The 17,976-nt window shown below is 42.1% G+C and overlaps 1 protein-coding gene across 1 annotated transcript in view; it reads left to right on the top strand.

Annotated features, from left to right (window-relative positions):
• Window positions 1-17,976, top strand: part of LOC135224626 (uncharacterized) — an 80,651-nt gene that overhangs the window by 44,552 nt on the left and 18,123 nt on the right. The window contains exons 10-11 of the mRNA XM_064263818.1: window positions 16-1,895; window positions 11,603-11,857. Of these exons, the coding sequence (XP_064119888.1) occupies window positions 16-1,895; window positions 11,603-11,857 (2,135 nt within the window). The remainder of the gene's footprint in view (window positions 1-15; window positions 1,896-11,602; window positions 11,858-17,976) is intronic.

Here is a 17,976-nt window from a genome sequence, read left to right as displayed (position 1 = left end):
ATTTTCTTTTTATAGATAACAGAGCAAGATATGCAGTCGTACAGAGTTGGAGAAAGTCCAAGTCCAGAACATCAGCAGCCATGTTTTTCTCGCACATCTTCTGTTGCCTCTGTTGTGACTATTGTAGAAGGAGGTCAGAAAGATGGCCAGTCACAAATTCGCCATAGTTCATCTGCTAAACTACACCGAGACTCAAGTATCAGACGTAGTTGGAGGTTAAACAGGGAGAATCGAAATAGCAGGTTCTCTCCACTAGAATGTCGGACGAACAGTGGTGATAGCACAGCAGAAATGGTTGCAGGAGTTAAGGGCCTCAATGCAAGTGATGAACAAATAGGATCTGTGGTTGAGAGAGGAAGCAAAATACAAGCAGAAAGTTTGCCTCCAACTCATTCATCAAACAAAAAAGACAAAGAGGTTTCTTCTTCTAAGTGGATGCTTAATGATGATGTTGAAATTATAATAAATAGGGAGAAATGCGCAGAAACTTTTAGTACCAAGATTAAAAGGGAAACTGGGACCTCAGTTGATGTGGAAAAGTCCTTGTCTACTTGTAAGACTTCTACTAATCTTGCTTTATTAGTTGATGATTGTGAAGCTAGTCCTAATGAATCATACCCTGTTTATTGTGGCAATCATCAGTTGAAAACTTTCCATGAGCCATTCTCAGAACGTTTGTATCCATCATTACATGATTTAGATGACCACAAAGAAACATTTGGTGCTGTAAGTTTAGAACCTGATGTCATTAGTGAAAAGGTACAAAAGCTCTTCAGACCTTCAAAGTGCAATGTGTCTCAGGAATGTAAAGCTTTTGATGAACAAATAACACAGCTACCTTCAATTGCAGTATCTCTAGTACCTGATGAGAATGGTTTCAAAGATACAGTGTTGCCAATGAAGGATAGCACAATTAATCCTGCACACAGTAATAGGGCTGACGCTTCTAATACTGGTTTTCTTAATGGTGATATATGTGCATCTTGTTCTTTCAGAGCAACCTCTGTCTCTGATAATTCTCAAAACCTTAATGGGATTGTTCATGTGAATCCAAGCTCAAGTGACACAATTTGTGAAAAGAAATCTTCTAGTAGAATAATTCCAGCCAAGAACATTAAACCAGAAATAGAAGAAGGAGGCAAAGTTTTGTTTTTATTGGGAGATAATGAAAGAATTGAAGGATTGAAGAAGCATTCAAAAGGTTCTCTCCTGCAACCAGACAGTATAGAACCAAGCTGGATTTCTTTGGGACAACATAATACGCCAGTGATAGGTTTTGAAAAGTTTGACAATCTTGCCAAACTTGACCAAACAAATCGGCCCTCAGAAAATGCAGTGACACTGCCTGTAGAACCTGTATACACACAGATCACAAGTTTGCCTTCGCCATCAGACGTTAGGAAGATAGTAAGGACAAGAAATGTGGGTCGTGAATCGGCTTTAGATTTAACATCATTTGAAAGAGAAAATGTTATATATCCCTCCTTAAGTGAGTTGAAATTAAGTGCTAAGAGTGGTAATAGCTCATTATTAAAAGAAAGGAAGGAAATCTTTACGAAGACACACAGAAGGCGGCATAGTGATCCAACAAATGGTGATTGTACTGTAAAAGCACCTTTGTGTTTCTCTCGTTCTTTAAAAGGTGTTTTGGAAGAACAGGCTGCAGATATTAAAGCTCTAAGCGAAGTTAAAGAAGGTGCTGTTGGGAGTGAGTGCACTTTGGAAAAGGTCTTGGAATGTTTGGATAATACCATGAAAGAAGAGACATCTAGTCCTATAGAAGTAATTCCCACATTTGTATGTGAGAAAAATTTAGATTCGCATATGAAAGACAATACCATATCAAAGAACATAAGCTCCAGTGATGATGAACCTGTAGTTTTACAAATGCCCAGGTATATTTCTATCTTTATCATTTTGATTGTATTTTTTAAAAATGAATCATACATCTTATATTAATTCGTTTCTAAAGGTTATGTGTTGTTTATACAGAACCCATCAGTTATATAAAACTTTCATTCTCTGTCACAGTTTCCTTAGGCTTGTGAATTCTGATGTCTTTTAGACTAAAGAGCCAGATTAGCCAAGAGTTGTTGATCATGCTTGCCTGTGATACATTGATGGATAGTAACTGTTTCTCTCTTTGGCTTCCATGTCTCAGCAAATGTTTGTGCAGTAATTGCCTCCACTCCCCCCCCCACCAGCTTTGCTTTGTCAGTTTGAATAGTAAATTTATTTGTATTCATTCCTTTCAGTTACTTTTATCATCACCTAATGCCGTTCACGTTTATTCCATTGTTCATCAAAATAATTGATATAGCATAAGTGATTATTGAAAGGTAGAGTCTTCAGGCTTATTTTTTGCCTTATGGAATTTTCCCCTTTCAGTACTCTTATATGATAGTGGATTATTCAGTAATTCTCTTCATCTGATCTGATTTAGGAATTTATTTGAAAAATTCTAGTATCTTTTTATGGTTAACTATTGCGAGCTAGTTGGCAAGTAACAGTAAGAGTTATATTTGTGAGGTATCTTCTATGTTGCTAGCAGAGTTCTAATTTTTGATTTGTATTATTACATTTAACCCTTTCGCTGCGAGCCTTTTACCACTAGTGATGAGATCAGCGTCCTCCCTTTTACATTTGTACTTTGATTCTTTATTTTCATTACTGTTATGATATTACACTGCACTGTTATGCTATCATAATGTTTGTTCATGAAACTTACCTGACAGATATATATATAGCTGTATTTCTGACGTCCGACAGAATTTCAAAATTCGCGGCACACGTAGTGGGGGCGGTCAGGTGGTAGTACCCATTCCCGCCGCTGGGCGGCGGATATCAGGAACCATTCCCATTTTCTATTCATATTTTTTCTGTCGCCGGTGCTGCAAACATCTGTTTACAGTAACCTCCGTCTAGGATTTTTTCATTTATCTCGCTTAATTTTATCTGGATTGACTTTTGGTATCGACTTCTGGATTGTTGGATTGGCACGCGGAATAGTGGATTGGTTTTTGATTTTGGATTGGCTTTTCTAGATTCAGTATGTCTGGATCAAGTTCGGGAAGTTTCAGAGTGTGTGTGAGGAGTGAATGTAAGGTGAGGCTTCTTAAACCTTCAGTTGATCCTCACACAGTTTGTATGGATTGCAGGGGGCATGTTTGCGTGGTTGATGATCGGTGCAATGAATGTAAGGATTTGGATGATGATAAATGGAGGATGTATGAGACCTATCGGCGTAAATTAGAGCGCGATAGAGTCAGGAGGTCTTCCTCCAAGGGCAGCTCTACTAAAGGTAAGGATAGTAACATTTCTCCTCCTCTAACACCAGTAGATTTTGCCCAACCTAATCCTGTTTTGGTGCCTTCGGGCCCCAGTGCTGTGTCTGGAGAAGGTAACACCCTTTCTCTGATTCTAGAGTCTATTTCGTGCTCTCGAATCTAAAGTTTTGGCCCTAGAAACCGGGCCCAGTGAAAGTTTGTGTTAGTGCCCCTAGTGTTGTGGAGGGGCGTCAGATCGGCCCCATAATGCCTCTAGGCCTAGACCTCTATCGGACTCCCAGGACTCAGGGAGTGGGTATGTCGAAAGCCGCAAGAGGGTTACGGGGGCTCCCCACCGATCTGGCGTCCCTTCGGCAGGCCTTGTTGCTAAAATCCCAGGCTGCCCAAGGAGCGCGCACGAGCGCGTATCCTGAAAGATTGCTTTTCGTCTCCGAATCGTCCTCGCCGCGTCAAGGGTGTGGAGCGCTCGGAGAGACTCGCGTCCGTTGAAAAGGACTTTTCGCTTTGAGGACGCTTCACGTCCTATGTCTCCTCTTTCGTCAGAGGACGCTTATGACGCCTTTCCTCCTCAGAAGAGAGGAAGGCTTTCTACTGAGGACGTTCGTTTCCACGCACAGGCGTGTTCACCTGAGAGGCAGATAGCTGTAACCTGCTAGAAGGAAGGGGGAGGCGTCCCCTCGCCCCTCGCCTTCTCGCAGTCTCAGTCCTGCCCCTTCTTTTGCTCCTTCGTCACCTACGAAGGATATCCTTGTGTCCCTTCAGGACCAGATACGTCGCTGATGGCTCAGAGGACTTGCCCAGCAGCAGTCGAGCCTAAGCGTAGGAAGGACGTTCGGCTGCCCGTCAAGAGGACGAAGCGGCCTCATTCTCTCTCTGCTCGCTCGTCTCTCTCTCCGCCTCCGGATCGTCAACGTTCTCGCTCTCCTAGCAGATCTTTTACTCTCTCAGGAGAAGACGCTCGTCAGGACGCTCGGCGTTCGAAGCAGGAACGCTTTGCGGCTTTCGGCAAAGTAGCGGTTGACGACGCTCGGCAGGACGCTCGGCGTTCTAGACAGGACGCTTTGAGCTCTCTTCAAGACTCTTTTAAGGACGCTCGGCAGGACGCTCGGCGCGCGAAGCAGGACGCTTCTGGTTATAGACAGGACGCTTTTGAGGACGCTCCGCAGGACGCTCGCCGTGTGAAGCAGGACGCTTTTCGAGCGAAGCAGGACGCTTTGGAGACTGCAAAGCAGGACGCTCGCCTTGTCTAAGCAGGACGCTTTTGGCGCCGCTCGTCAGGAAGCTCGCGCTTCCTTTTCGTAGGGGAGCTTCTGTTAAGACAGTTAACGTGGCTTCTTTAAGGATGCTTCTCTTTCGGAAGATGTCCGTGCATCTAAAGATCAACGTACGGCTGCTTCCGTACCTGTAGTGGATACTTCCAACCAACGGAAGTCTTTATTCAGGATTGAGCCTAAGGGACGTACTCCCTCTCCTGATAGGCGTTCTCCAGTTCCTCTTAGGGAGGAAGGGGAGCTTAGTAGTCCAGGGAGTTCCGTAGAGGAAGAACAGCCGTTAGCTTCAGCTGTCTCGGACTACAAGGTTCTTGTTAGGCTGTTACGTTCAGCATTCGGGGACAAGTTCCAGCGACAGCCCCTAGGTCTCCTCCCTCACAACTTTCGTCGTCCAAGACCGTAAAGACCCCTGAATTCGTCGAAATGAAGACGTCTCTGTCGACCAAGAGGGCGTTTAAGAAACTTCAAGACTTTATGTCCAGAAGGAAGGATCAGGGCAAGACCACTTTCGCCCATCCACCCTCTAGACTCGCCGGGAAAGGAGGAGTTTTGGTATGAGACCAAGGAGGATGTGGGGATAAAGGTCCCTTCGTCCGCGTTGGGTGACTTCTCCAGTTTAGTGGACGCCCAGAGGAGGTCTCTCGTAGCGTCTGCTAAGGTGACCTGGACTCCGGTTGAGACTGACCACCACTTGAAGGGACTTCTTCGTACCCTTAATGTTTTTAATTTCCTAGACTGGTGTCTGGGAGTTTTGGACCTTCAGTCTAGAAGTCCTGATTCTCTCAGTCTGGGGGAGCTGTCCAGCGTGTTGTCATGTATGGACAAGGCCGTCAGGGATGGTTCGGAGGAGCTAGTTTCGAATTTTGGAACTGCCTTCCTGAAGAAAAGAGCACTGCTGTGCAATTTTACTGCTAAGTCGGTATCTCCCGCTCAGAAAGCGGAATTGCTCTTTGCGCCTCTTTCGGACCATCTCTTCCCCCAGGCTATGGTAAAGGATCTTGCACAGAGTTTGCAAGAAAAGGCGACCCAGGACCTCTTGGTTCAGTCTTCAAGACGTCCAGCGGTTCCTTCAACGTCAACATTCAGCAAACCCCCGAAGAAAGTCAAACCCTTTCGCGGGGCACCCCCCTCGAGAGCAGCTCCTCGAGGGAGAGGTTTTTCGAGAGGAAGAGCTTCATTCAAACCGAAAAACAGCAAATGAAGATCTCGTCCTTCAGACACCAGTCGGGGCCAGACTGGAATTCTTTGCGGAGTCTTGGAGGCAGAGAGGAGCGGATCCTTGGACCCTCAAGATAGTAGAACGGGGGTACAAGATCCCTTTTCTTCATCCTCCTCCTTTGACTTCAACTCCCAGAGACCTCTCTCCATCCTATCAGGGAGAGAAGAAAAGTGTTCTTTTCGATCTCTTAGACCAGATGGTCGAAAAAAGAGCGGTGGAACAAGTCTTGGACCTAGAGTCACCGGGCTTCTACAACAGGATTTTCCTAGTGCCGAAGCAGTCGTCAGGTTGGCGCCCGGTCCTGGATGTGAGCAGGCTAAATCTTTTTATAGAAAAGATAAAGTTCAGAATGGAGACGCCTCAGTCGGTGCTGGGATCATTGAGACCTGGCGACTGGATGGTGTCTCTAGACCTGCAGGACGCATACTTCCACGTCCCAGTCCACCCTCTTTCAAGGAAGTACCTGAGATTCGTCTTGGACAACAGGGTTTGGCAGTTCAGAGCCCTTTGTTTCGGTCTCAGCACGGCCCCAATGGTTTCACAATGATATGAGGAATGTAGCGAAGTGGCTCCATTCGTCAGGAATCAGGATTTCCCTCTACCTCGACGATTGGCTGATCAGAGCGTCGTCGAGGCAGAAGTGTCTGAAGGACCTTCAGTTTACGCTAGCCCTAGCAAAGTCTCTGGGTCTGTTGGTCAACACCGAAAAGTCGCATCTGACCCCGACACAGTCCATCGTGTATCTGGGGATTCAGATGGATTCAGTGGCTTTTCGGGCGTTTCCATCCCAGGAACGTCAGCGACTGGGGTTAGAGAAAGTCGCAGCCTTCTTAGAGAGAGAAGCTTGTTCGGTGAGGGAGTGGATGAGTCTGCTGGGCACCATTTCCTCACTAGAAAAGTTTGTCTCGCTGGGAAGACTGCACCTCAGCCTCTTCAATTCTTCCTTGCGGAAGAATGGACGTCGAAAGGGGACCTGAATGCGATCCTAAGGATCTCCAACGAAGTAAGAGTACACTTAAGATGGTGGCTCGACCCTCAGAAGTTACGAGAGGGCCTCTCCTTAAATCTTCTGAGCCCCGACCTAGTGTTGTTCTCAGACGCTTCCACTTCCGGTTGGGGAGCAACACTAGGGGGGGAAGAAGTGTCAGGCTCCTGGAGAGGGGAACAGGTAGCCTGGCACATCAATGTAAAGGAACTGGCAGCGATATTCCTGTCGCTGCAGTTCTTCAAAGAAAAACTGTCAAGCAAGGTTGTTCAAGTCAACTCGGACAGTACCACAGCCCTTGCGTATCTAAAGAATCAGGGAGGGACTCGCTCCAGATCCCTTTTTCTCCTGGCGAAGGAAGTTCTGCTATGGGCAGACGCAAGGAACATCAAGATCCTGACAAGATTCGTGGCAGGGGTTCAGAATGTCAGGGCGGACCTTCTCAGCCGCCGGAATCAGATTCTACCAACAGAATGGACCTTGCACCAGGAAGTCTGTCAAAAGTTATGGAAATTGTGGGGGACGTCCTCTAGTAGACCTGTTCGCTACATCAAGGACGAAGAGGCTTCCTCTGTATTGCTCCCCGGTTATGGACCCAGGGGCAATTGCAGTGGACGCGTTGCTCTGGAAACTGGACAGACCTGGATTTTTACGCCTTTCCCCCATTCAAGATCATGGGGGACGTAATGAGAAAGTTCGCAGCGTCAGAAGGGACAAGGTTGACTCTGATTGCCCCAATGTGGCCAGCAAGAGAGTGTTCACAGAGGTCATGACGTTCCTTGTGGACTTCCCAAGAACGTTGCCCTGGAGGAGAGATCTACTCAGTACAGCCTCCACTTCAAAAGGTTTCACCCAAAACCTCTCCGCTCTGGCCCTGACTGCGTTCAGACTATCGAAAGCTGGCCAGAGCGAGAGGCTTTTCAAAGGCAGCTGCGAGAGCAATCGCTAATGCTCGAAGAGCCTCTTCAAGAGCTGTCTACCAGTCTAAGTGGTCTTCCTTCAGGGCATGGTGCAAGAAGAAGGAAGGAATTTCCTCTTCCACGACCTCTGTGAATCAGATAGCAGATTTCTTACTCTATCTAAGAAATGTGCAAAAATTGGCAGTTCCTACAATCAAGGGTTATAGGAGTATGTTGTCTGCCGTTTTTCGCCACGAGGAATGGACCTCTCCGACAATAAGGATCTGCACGATCTCTTAAGGTCGTTTGAAACTACCAAAATTCCACAAGCAAGACCGCCCTCATGGAATTTAGATGTGGTGTTGAAACATCTGATGCTAAGTCCCTTTGAGCCTCTCCATGAAGCTTCTCTAAGGGACTTAACGAGGAAAACGCTTTTCCTAACTTCTCTGGCGACGGCGAAGAGAGTTAGTGAAATCCAAGCGTTCAGTAGCCTAGTGGGTTTCAAGGGAGACAGCGCTGTCTGCTCGTTGAACCCTTCTTTCTTGGCTAAGAACGAGAAACCCGTCTAATCCTTGGCCAAAGAGCTTTGAAATCAAAGGAATATCGAGTCTCGTGGGTCAAGAACCAGAGAGAGCCCTGTGCCCTGTCAGGGCTCTCAAGTTCTATGTGAATAGGACTAGAGAGATAAGAGGTCCCTCAGGTAATCTCTGGTGCTCGGTGAAGAGACCGGATTTGCCGTTGTCGAAGAATGCTGTTGCTTTCTTCTTGAGGGACGTCATTAAAGAGGCTCATTCATCTTGCCAGAAGACTGATATGAGCCTCTTTAAAGTGAAAGCTCACGAGGTCAGAGCCGTAGCTACCTCTCTTGCCTTCCAAAGGAACATGTCTATCAGAGATATTCTTGATAGCACCTTCTGGAGGAGCAATTCCGTATTCGCCTCACATTACCTCCGGGATGTGAGGACGATTTACGAGAACTGTAGTTCTTTGGGACCTTACATTCGGCAGACACAGTTTTGGGGGCTGAAGGTAGCTCTCTCCCTATCCCTTAGCTTAGTTAGGTTAGTTTATTGTGTTTTTTGGTTGATGGTGAGATCTTCTGTGAAAATCTCCCATTCCATAGTGTTAATATCAGGGGTTTTTTGCGTTAGTTGGTCAGGTGGTGGTCGGTTGCTGTGTTACTGCCATATGTTTGCCTAGATGGTCTTGTCGCATTGTGGTCACGCCCCCGTTGACAGAGCATCCAGAGAGCGCCAGCACTACAGGTCAACACCTGGCTGGCAACTCTGATAAAGCATAAGCAGGCTTTAGGTGACAGTAATCACATAGTCTACTTTGCTATCAGGTAAGGAACCAATAAGTTAATCTTTTATTTTAATTTAAATTTCCTAAAAAATCCTAGTCTGTCTCTACCCACCATCCGAAGGTGTGATTCAGCTATATATATATCTGTCAGGTAAGTTTCATGAACAAAATGTTATTGTTATAATACAATTAAGTTTGTTCATACTTACCTGGCAGATATATATACTTAGAGTGCCCACCCTCCTCCCCTCAGGAGACAAGGGCCATGAATAAATATGAATAGAAAATGGGAATGGTTCCTGATATCCGCCGCCCAGCGGCGGGAATGGGTACTACCACCTGACCGCCCCACTACGTGTGCCGCGAATTTTGAAATTCTGTCGGACGTCAGAAATACAGCTATATATATATCTGCCAGGTAAGTATGAACAAACTTAATTGTATTATAACAATAACATTTTTATTATATTAGTGATAAAATATGCAAATGTTATGTAGGTAATTAGTATTCAAATGCTGAATTATGTAGCTTTTATTGGTGATTCATTTCAGTGTGATACTTCTTAAACCATGGAGTAAAGTAAGGTCATTTTAGTTGTTTAGTCTGAAAATCTTTATTACTTTACATTCAGTAGAAAATTTGATCAGAGCACCAATTTTTTACAAACTGAACTTTCGGTGTCACGTTTTCTTTGTTTACTCACACCACATCTAGTGCATGACAAATCTGTTTCCTCCTCTGTTATTTCCTCTCATCCATGACCAGTTCTGATAAAACCTGAAGTTAAAAAAATATCTAAGGTAGGTTTGTCCATAGCTATGATATACTAAAACATAACCATATTCACCACTCTCACTATGAGAACTGTCTGATAGTTCAGGTCTGCTACTAACATTCCATAAAAAGCTTCTGCATTACTTCATCAACAAGAGAACCCTCCTTTCTCTGTAGCATTTTCATGGTTACTGAAGGTATAGCCCTTGCCCTGAAATTAGTCTGTAAGTTGGAAAGCAAATTAACAAATTCCTGTGGCCTACATGGTTTGTTGCTTGAACAGACTGAGTTCTCTTTACCTTCCACGAATGCAATGAATCTGGACATGTCTCATTGTGTTTAATCCCAGAAGGTTGAGTTTTTAGATACTCATTTATTTATTCTTCTAGAAAGGGTGGTCAGGTGGGCTGAACCCCCACTTGGTTCAGGTTACTTGTACCTCCCTCCAAGTATAAAGTCTATCGTGTTGTTAAGACCGAAGGTTTGTTCCGCATCTGAACAATGCCAAATTTTTAATTTTTCATAGCTAACAAACCTGAGGTCTTAATTGTCGGCAGCAAGTGTAATATACTTCATAAAATTTGCTAAGTTTGATTTTCCACTTTCATGAGGTAAAGGACATTATAACAACACAATTTGTACTTGGTGTTATCAGATTTGATTTCATAAAATGGGGCCAATATTCTTGTCTGCTGCTTCTGCTACCTCTTTTACCAGTGTTTGTGTTTACCAGTGCTGCTCTGGTTGTTGATGTTGCTCCTCCTCCCCCTGCTGCACTTGATGCTGCTGATATTCTAGTGAGGCTGCCCTTTCTAGCCTCTGTCCCTGTGGACTAGCTGTTAAGGCATCCCTGGCCAGAACCCCCCTCCCCCTTACCCAATGTTATCCCATCCTAGACTGTATTCTGTAGTCCTTGCAATAGTAGTCCAGGCAGATTTGGCTTTTGAAGTATTAGTTGGTTTTGGTTCTCCTAGCTAAGTATCCTGTTGGAGCCTCGGTAGGGGAAGCCAAGTTATGCCTTTGTAGTGGTTGCGGGATTTGAAAGTATGCAAGGCTCCTTTTTGCAATGGATTATATCCCCATGGACTTCATTGCAACAAGCCTGAACCACAGACTGCATATTGTTCAACTCAACTGAATCCATCTGTGAGACTGGACACCATGCTTTCCAGATGATGCGAATTACCTCTTTGTAGCCATACAAGGATTGTTTCCCTTACCTGTTTCAGCTACTAGTAGACCATCCCAGATCCTTGTTATCATGGAAGCAGCTCCGAGATCAGCCACATATCCACTGATGTCATGCAGGCTTAGGCACTTTGTTTCTTTGTTTGCACACGTGGAAGCCTTGAGCAAGACCTTCAGGGTTCGAGGCTCTTCAGAAGTAGTAATGGCTACGGTTCATTACACATTTTTTGCACCCAGCAACCATAATTCTTTATCAGGTTAAATGTGGTAATTTCCTTTTCTGTTTGGTGAGAGGGACATCAATCCATTGAACTCCTTTATGTATTCTTAAGATTGCAAACTTCATTCATCTGCTCCCCCTGAAGTTGTCAGCATCTATATGCAAAGATTACAGAGTGCCCCTCTCCCAAGTGCTGGATCTTTGTGGGTTTGAAGTGAAGTGGCTCATAGCTACTGTTTTTCTGACTACAGTACATCAGAATTCACATTTGGTGGAATTGTGACAGCAAATGGGGCTCTAAATGATTGATGGGTTTGTATGAAAAATATTTTTTATTTAAAAACTTCATTTAGAAATTGTATTGAGCATAACTGTGTAGAGTTAAGTGCTTATACAGAGATGTTTTGGCTTGTCATAGAGACCTGATGTGTATAATTTTATCAATTTCAGAATAAGCTGTGGATTAAGACAACAACAAACGGTAACAAATAATGGTTCTGGTTCAATTTCAAGTAGCAGTTTAGCATCATCTCTCTTGGGAGGAGTACTAGACCATTATTCATCTGTATTTGTGCTTCATGCCACCACTCAGGTTAACCAATGGGAGGATGTACTGAGGCAGGATCTGTATGCTGCATCTCACCATTCCACTTTGGATCCACAAGTATCTGAGGCTGTGGCAGTTGTTGCTGATACTGATTCTTGGTAAGTGCCATCATTTGTATAGAAAACAGGTTCATTGAGAATTTGCATGTTCTTAGATGCTGTATGTGGATTTTGCATGCATGTAACTTAATACTTTTTGGATAACTTATGCATAGGTGATAACATCTTATGCAAACTTTTATTAGTTTATCCTAATTTTTCTGTCTTTCCACATGATATTTTGCTTATTTCTTGGCCTTTAGTCATTTTAAAAAATTAATTGCCTTACTTAGAATTTTTTAGTTTTTCTTTGGTCATTAAAGTTGAAGTTTAGAAGGGTCTGCAATCCTTTTAGATCAGAGAAGGTAAAAGTACGTACAGAAACAAACGTATGTGGAAAAACTTTGCAATGTCCTTCATGAATAATAGGTTCCCAAGCATACTGAACTTGAAGGATATACTTAAACTATCTATTGCTTTTAATGCAAATGATTCCTTCTAGTAGTTCATTTTGTGAGAATGAACTGGGTTTTTTCACCATAATCCCATAAATCATATGTATGCTTAATATCATGGTCCACAGTTCACTTTTTGTTGTGCTGTTAATAGGATTGCCATTGTTCATCAGGTTGTTATTTTTCAGAATTGCTTTCCAATACTAATTACAAACTTCTTTTACAATGAATCCCTTTCTATTTGTATTTTATTCTCAGTGTCAGTTGAGTATGTTACTATTATTAATTATACTTAAACATATAGTATTAAGTTCTCCCTAGGTCACTTGCTGATTATGGAGGAAACAGCAATAGACTTGAGACAATATCTGGATCTGTTTTGTCAAATTTGTCAAAGCCTGAGACACCATACCACTTTGAAATCTGGCCAAGTGTCATTTAGTTCTTGTATGTTCATCAGTAGAAGTGGATGTGATTTCCCAGACAGAGGATAGAATCAGGAGGTTATCACTTTGATCCATGAGTCCTGAAAAGGTCCAAATTATCCAGACAAGTTGTGGCAATCTCTTCAGGTAACTTTTATCATTGGAGGAACTAGTTCCATACAATTGCTTCAGGTAATTTTTATCTTTAGAGGAACTCATTTCATGCAATTGCTCTGTGTTGTGGCCACTTCTGTTGATCTGCCAAGGATGAGGTTGGCAGTGACTGCTGGAACACTGCCCAGTAATAGCCTCAGTGGCTGACCTGGAAAACCTTCAGTGGTAACAGGGCCCCAGCCACCTATTATGAGAAAGTCTGGATGGTCTCTCTCTGCCCCCAGAGATGTTGGTGTTTGCAGACTGGTTGAGTCAAGGTTGGGAACACACTTAATAAGGGCCCACATTATCTTCCTTGACTGCCAGCATTCATTCTGCTCTTGGTAAGAATGAAAGGAAATGCTATGCTCACAACTTTACAACATTAACAAAGGTGCCAGGGCAACATAAAATCCATGGCTGTGTTGGCTTACAGTAGACATCTTCCTGCGGGCAGAAGCAGGTGAGATGCCATAGTTCCAAGCACAGTGTGCTTGTTGACAGTCTCAAGAGAAGAAAGGATGTCATATTGTCAGATTTGTAACAGGTAGAGGTCTGGTAAAGGAGGCAGCCACAATCAATGCAAGGTCATGTGAAACCTCAGTTGACAACCTTACTAGTCCATGTCGAGTCAATTCTGATATTGTTGTAGTAAGAAGGGTGTTGATATAGTCATCTCCACTGCACATTTAATTTTCTTTCTCTTACTTCAGTGCAGTAAGTTTTCTGTCTGTGCCATCTAGGGTTATAAATCTGCCTCCTCTTAGTACTACCTGAACTTTGTAGACTCAATTTTGGCCATGAATGGAGTTGCAGAGATTCATCCAATACTTGGAAAATACCAGGGTTCTTTGAGGGTCTCTCAAACCATGTAGTTTGGTTCTTTCCTTGGTCCTGAAAAGGGTTGTGAAGCCTCCATATGAGTCATTATAGGAAGCTTCTTTAATGGATCTGCAACTAATACATTTTTCTGCTGGTGCATGTAGCAAGATTTTTATATGTTATGGAAAGGTCTTTGTATAGTGACTGGGACCAGCTTTGATGAAGTGGAAAGTGTTCTCAGTTCTTTCATCAGTCATGTGAAGGATGGCTTGAAACACTTGGACTTATAAAAGTGATGTATTCTATTAAATATTTACAAGTCAATATGCATCTTGAGATAGAAGCTTTCTGAAGAGACTTAACTTATGGAGAGGATAGTCAGAGAACAAGTGATACAAAGTTCACAATGCTTTAACTCAGGAAGGAAACAGTACTGGACAGACTAACAGACATCCTTGACATGTAGGTCAATTGATGACAACTCAGTTTACTTTGGTTCTTGTGAGAGCCGGGTTTGACATACCAGTCCACGGGAAGGATGTTCGTTTGTTTGTCTGTGTTTATACTTAGCATTGCACATCTTGAATGGACTAGCTATTTTTGGGAGTTTTTTCCTCATTGACCTATTATACAGAGCACAGCTATGTTTTTAATAATGAAATGGATTACATTTCCAATTTTATGTAATTTTCAATACATTTCCACCTGATTTAGTGAAGACCCATGACATGTAGATAGGATCTTGCTTGTCATCCATTACAAGTATTGAAGAGGATCTCTTGCTTTGTCCAGTGAAGGCTGTCAGGTATTTGTGGTCAACTGGAGACTTTGGATGCAAATACAAGTTCAGAGCCTGTATTTCTGTTGCCTTCTAGTGAAATTTTATTTTTCTTCTATTTCTTGTGCCATTCTAATTACAGTAGAGCTCGTTAACTCGGACTACATGGGGGGAAGGGTGTCTGAGTATGCTGATTGTCCGACTTAACCGACTGGCCTAGCTTAACATAGTAAACAATTACGAGACTCAAGTAAAATTACCAAGGCTATTTTGTTTTATCTATCTTACCCTCATAGCATGTAAACAAGTAAGATGTTTACTGTATTTGTTTATTTTTTGTGTTTATGTAACTAAATACCCTGACGAATGTTAGGCTGGCCTAGCCTACCATAGTAACCAATTGTAAGACTCAAATAGAAATATGATACCCTGTACTGTACTCACCTGTAAAGATATCGGCTGTTATAAACCTACCCACAAACCATGAAAACACTGTACACTGTAAATTAGATTTAATCGCTCAGTTTTGTTTTTGCTTTTATGAAAACCAAAACATGACGTAATAAAAACATCAGAAGTTTTTATTACAAAAATAACCTTCAAGAGTTTTTATGTAAACTTCACATCACTCGTCATCACTGGTTGATGGTTGAGGAGAGTCAGGAGACTGAAAGTTTGTTGATGGTTGAGGAGAGGCAGGAGATTGAATGGTTGATGGTTGAGAAGAGACAACTGGCTTGAAAAAAGAATCAATTTTTTACTGCGTTCCTTGTTTGTGATGCTTTCGAATGATAATATCCCTCATACTTCTAAAATGTGGGTAAAACAGGTTGCTCTCCTCGTCTGCTGTTAAGTCTATGTATGTAATATTTGTGTCAAGGGCATCTCTAACCACTGAAAGTTTGGGAATTCGAACATCAGAATCCTTTTCCTCATCATCTTCCACTTGTTCTGTGTCACCTTTAAGAACTTCATCAGCTATTTCTTTATCGTTCATAACGTGATGGCCTGGATCACCGTCTGTTTCTTCTAGCCACTCTCTTACATCATCCAAAGAAACTTGTTCCCCTGCTCTTGTAAATAGACGATGAAAATCAGTTGGCTCAAAACCTTCTAAGTTATACTCAACATCATTATTGTACAAAAGTTTTTTCCATGCGTTACCCATGTTGTTGTTTTCACCTCTTTCCAAGTATTTGCGATATTGAATATGGCCCCTTTTATGTTATAGTTCTTGATATTTGCTTTTGTTTTCTCACCTCTTCTATCATCAGTCTCATTCTCATCTTGAATAACACACAACATTTCATCAAGTTATTTACGCTGGTACAGTCTCTTACATGAATAAATTACACCCTGATCCATTGGCTGAATCAGGGAGGTGACATTGGGTGGCAAAAACAGAACTCTAATTTTCCCATCATGACTAGCAAGGCTTGATTCACTTGGGTGGGCAGGGGCATTATCTAAAATTAACAAAGCCTTCACATCTTTAGGAGAAATCTTTAGCACTTCTTGGAATTTCCGCACTGCTGGTATGAAATGTTTAAAAAACCAGTCTTTGAAAATGTCCATGTTGAACCAAGCCTTTACTGAGTTGTAATAAACAATGGGAAGATGGTTCATACAGTCTTTCAAAATGTGCGGGCGTTTAGACTTACCCATCACAACAAGAGGTAAACGATGTAGGCCATCGGCATTAGCGCAACACAAGAATGAAAATCTTTCTTTGCTAATTTTCTCCCCATGAATATCTTTTTCATCTCTAAAAGCCTGCATATTTTTTGGGATACAACGCCAAAAAAGACCACTTTCATCGGCATTGTAAATTTGGGAGGTTAAAAGCCCCTCATCTTTAATCAGTTTGTTCAGCTTCTGCCTAAATGGCTCAACTTCCTTGACGGACGCCTGCCTGCTTCCCCGTGCAACACTTATTACAAAGTCCATGCCTATTTCTGAACTGCCATAACCACCCATCACTAGCACTAAAATCATTAATTCCCATGTGTCTAGCCAACTTTTGAGCAGCATCTTGAATGGCAACTCCACGAACGTTTATACCGCACGATCGTTGCTGCACAAACCATTTTGTTACTGCTTCTTCCACATTTTCATCCTTAGAAACTCGCATCCTTTTTCTACTTCCAAGAAATGAACTTTCACGGCTTTCAGTTATATTGTATTTTAACGAAAAGGCAAGGAGTTTATCTTTAGCTTTTCGAATGTCTGATACAGTCTGTTTCTTCACACCGTACTCTTCACAAACACTTTTTACTGTAGTTCCAGCTTCTAATTTGCGAATTAACTCCAGTTTCTTGGCCACTGATAGTGTTACAAGCTTCCGAATACCTCTTCCTGGCATTTTGCTAGAAATTATTGAAGAATAATACGTATGTTTAAAGTGTACCTCGTATCACAACGACTGACGATGTAATGAAAAAAAACGCCAGAGACGATTGACATAGAAAATGGATGTAGTATCAGCGACAAAGAAAACGCCTTTAGGGGGAAACATCTGTATTCTCTGATATAGACCGAGTTATCCGATATCCGAGTTATCAGGGTCCGAGTTAACGAGGGTCTACTGTATTATTTATTTATTTTTTTTTTTTTTTTTTTTTATTTATTTAAAAGATCCATCTTATTAGTGCTTGGACTTTTATAAGTTGAAGTTTAGGACACAGCCTTTCACCTCATAACAGTGGCGTAGCTGGCATTCCATTAACCCTCTTACGCCGAAGCCCTAAAAATCAAAACCTCTCCTGTATGCCGGCGCCGGTTTGGAGTGAGCGCGGAAGCGGGAAAAAAATAAATTTTTTTCAAAAAAACACAGCGCGCCTTAGTTTAAAGATTAAGAGTTCATTTTTGGCTCATTTTTTTGTCATTGCCTGAAGTTTAGGTATGCAATCATCAGAAATTGAAAATAATATCATTATCATATGTAAATAATGCGAGATATGGTAGCGAAAAAAAAAATTCATAGATAATTGTATTCAAATCACGCTGTGCAAAAAACGGTCAAAGCTAACAAGTTACTTTTTTTTCGTTGTATTGTACACTAAATTGCAATCATTTTGATATATAATACATAGTAAAACAATAAAAGCAACACCAGAAAAATATTATCACAAAATGATGTACGAATTCGTAACTCGCGGACGTAAAAAAATGTTATTTTAAAAAATTCACCGTAATTCTAAATATTTTTCTAGAGACTTCCAATTTGTTTCAAAATTAAGACAAATGATTTAATATTACGATACTGTAAGAGTTTTAGATTAGAATTGCAGATTTCGACCATTTCGGACGAGTTAAATTTGACCGAATGTCGAAATTTTTATATATATATTTTTTTATATGCACATATTTCGGAGATGGAAAAAGTTACAACCTTCACTTATTTTTTATTGTATTCTTCATGAATTTGCACACATTTTGATATATGAACCTCTATAAAAAGGCTAATATGAAAAGGAGAGCAAATATTAGGATAATGCGATGTACGTATTTCGGAGACTTGCGGCCGCGAATCGGCGCGCGGAGTGA

The sequence above is a fragment of the Macrobrachium nipponense genome, chromosome 12, assembly GCF_015104395.2.
Source record: "Macrobrachium nipponense isolate FS-2020 chromosome 12, ASM1510439v2, whole genome shotgun sequence".
Lineage (NCBI taxonomy): Eukaryota > Metazoa > Arthropoda > Malacostraca > Decapoda > Palaemonidae > Macrobrachium > Macrobrachium nipponense.
This window is presented reverse-complemented; position numbering and strand designations above follow the sequence as displayed.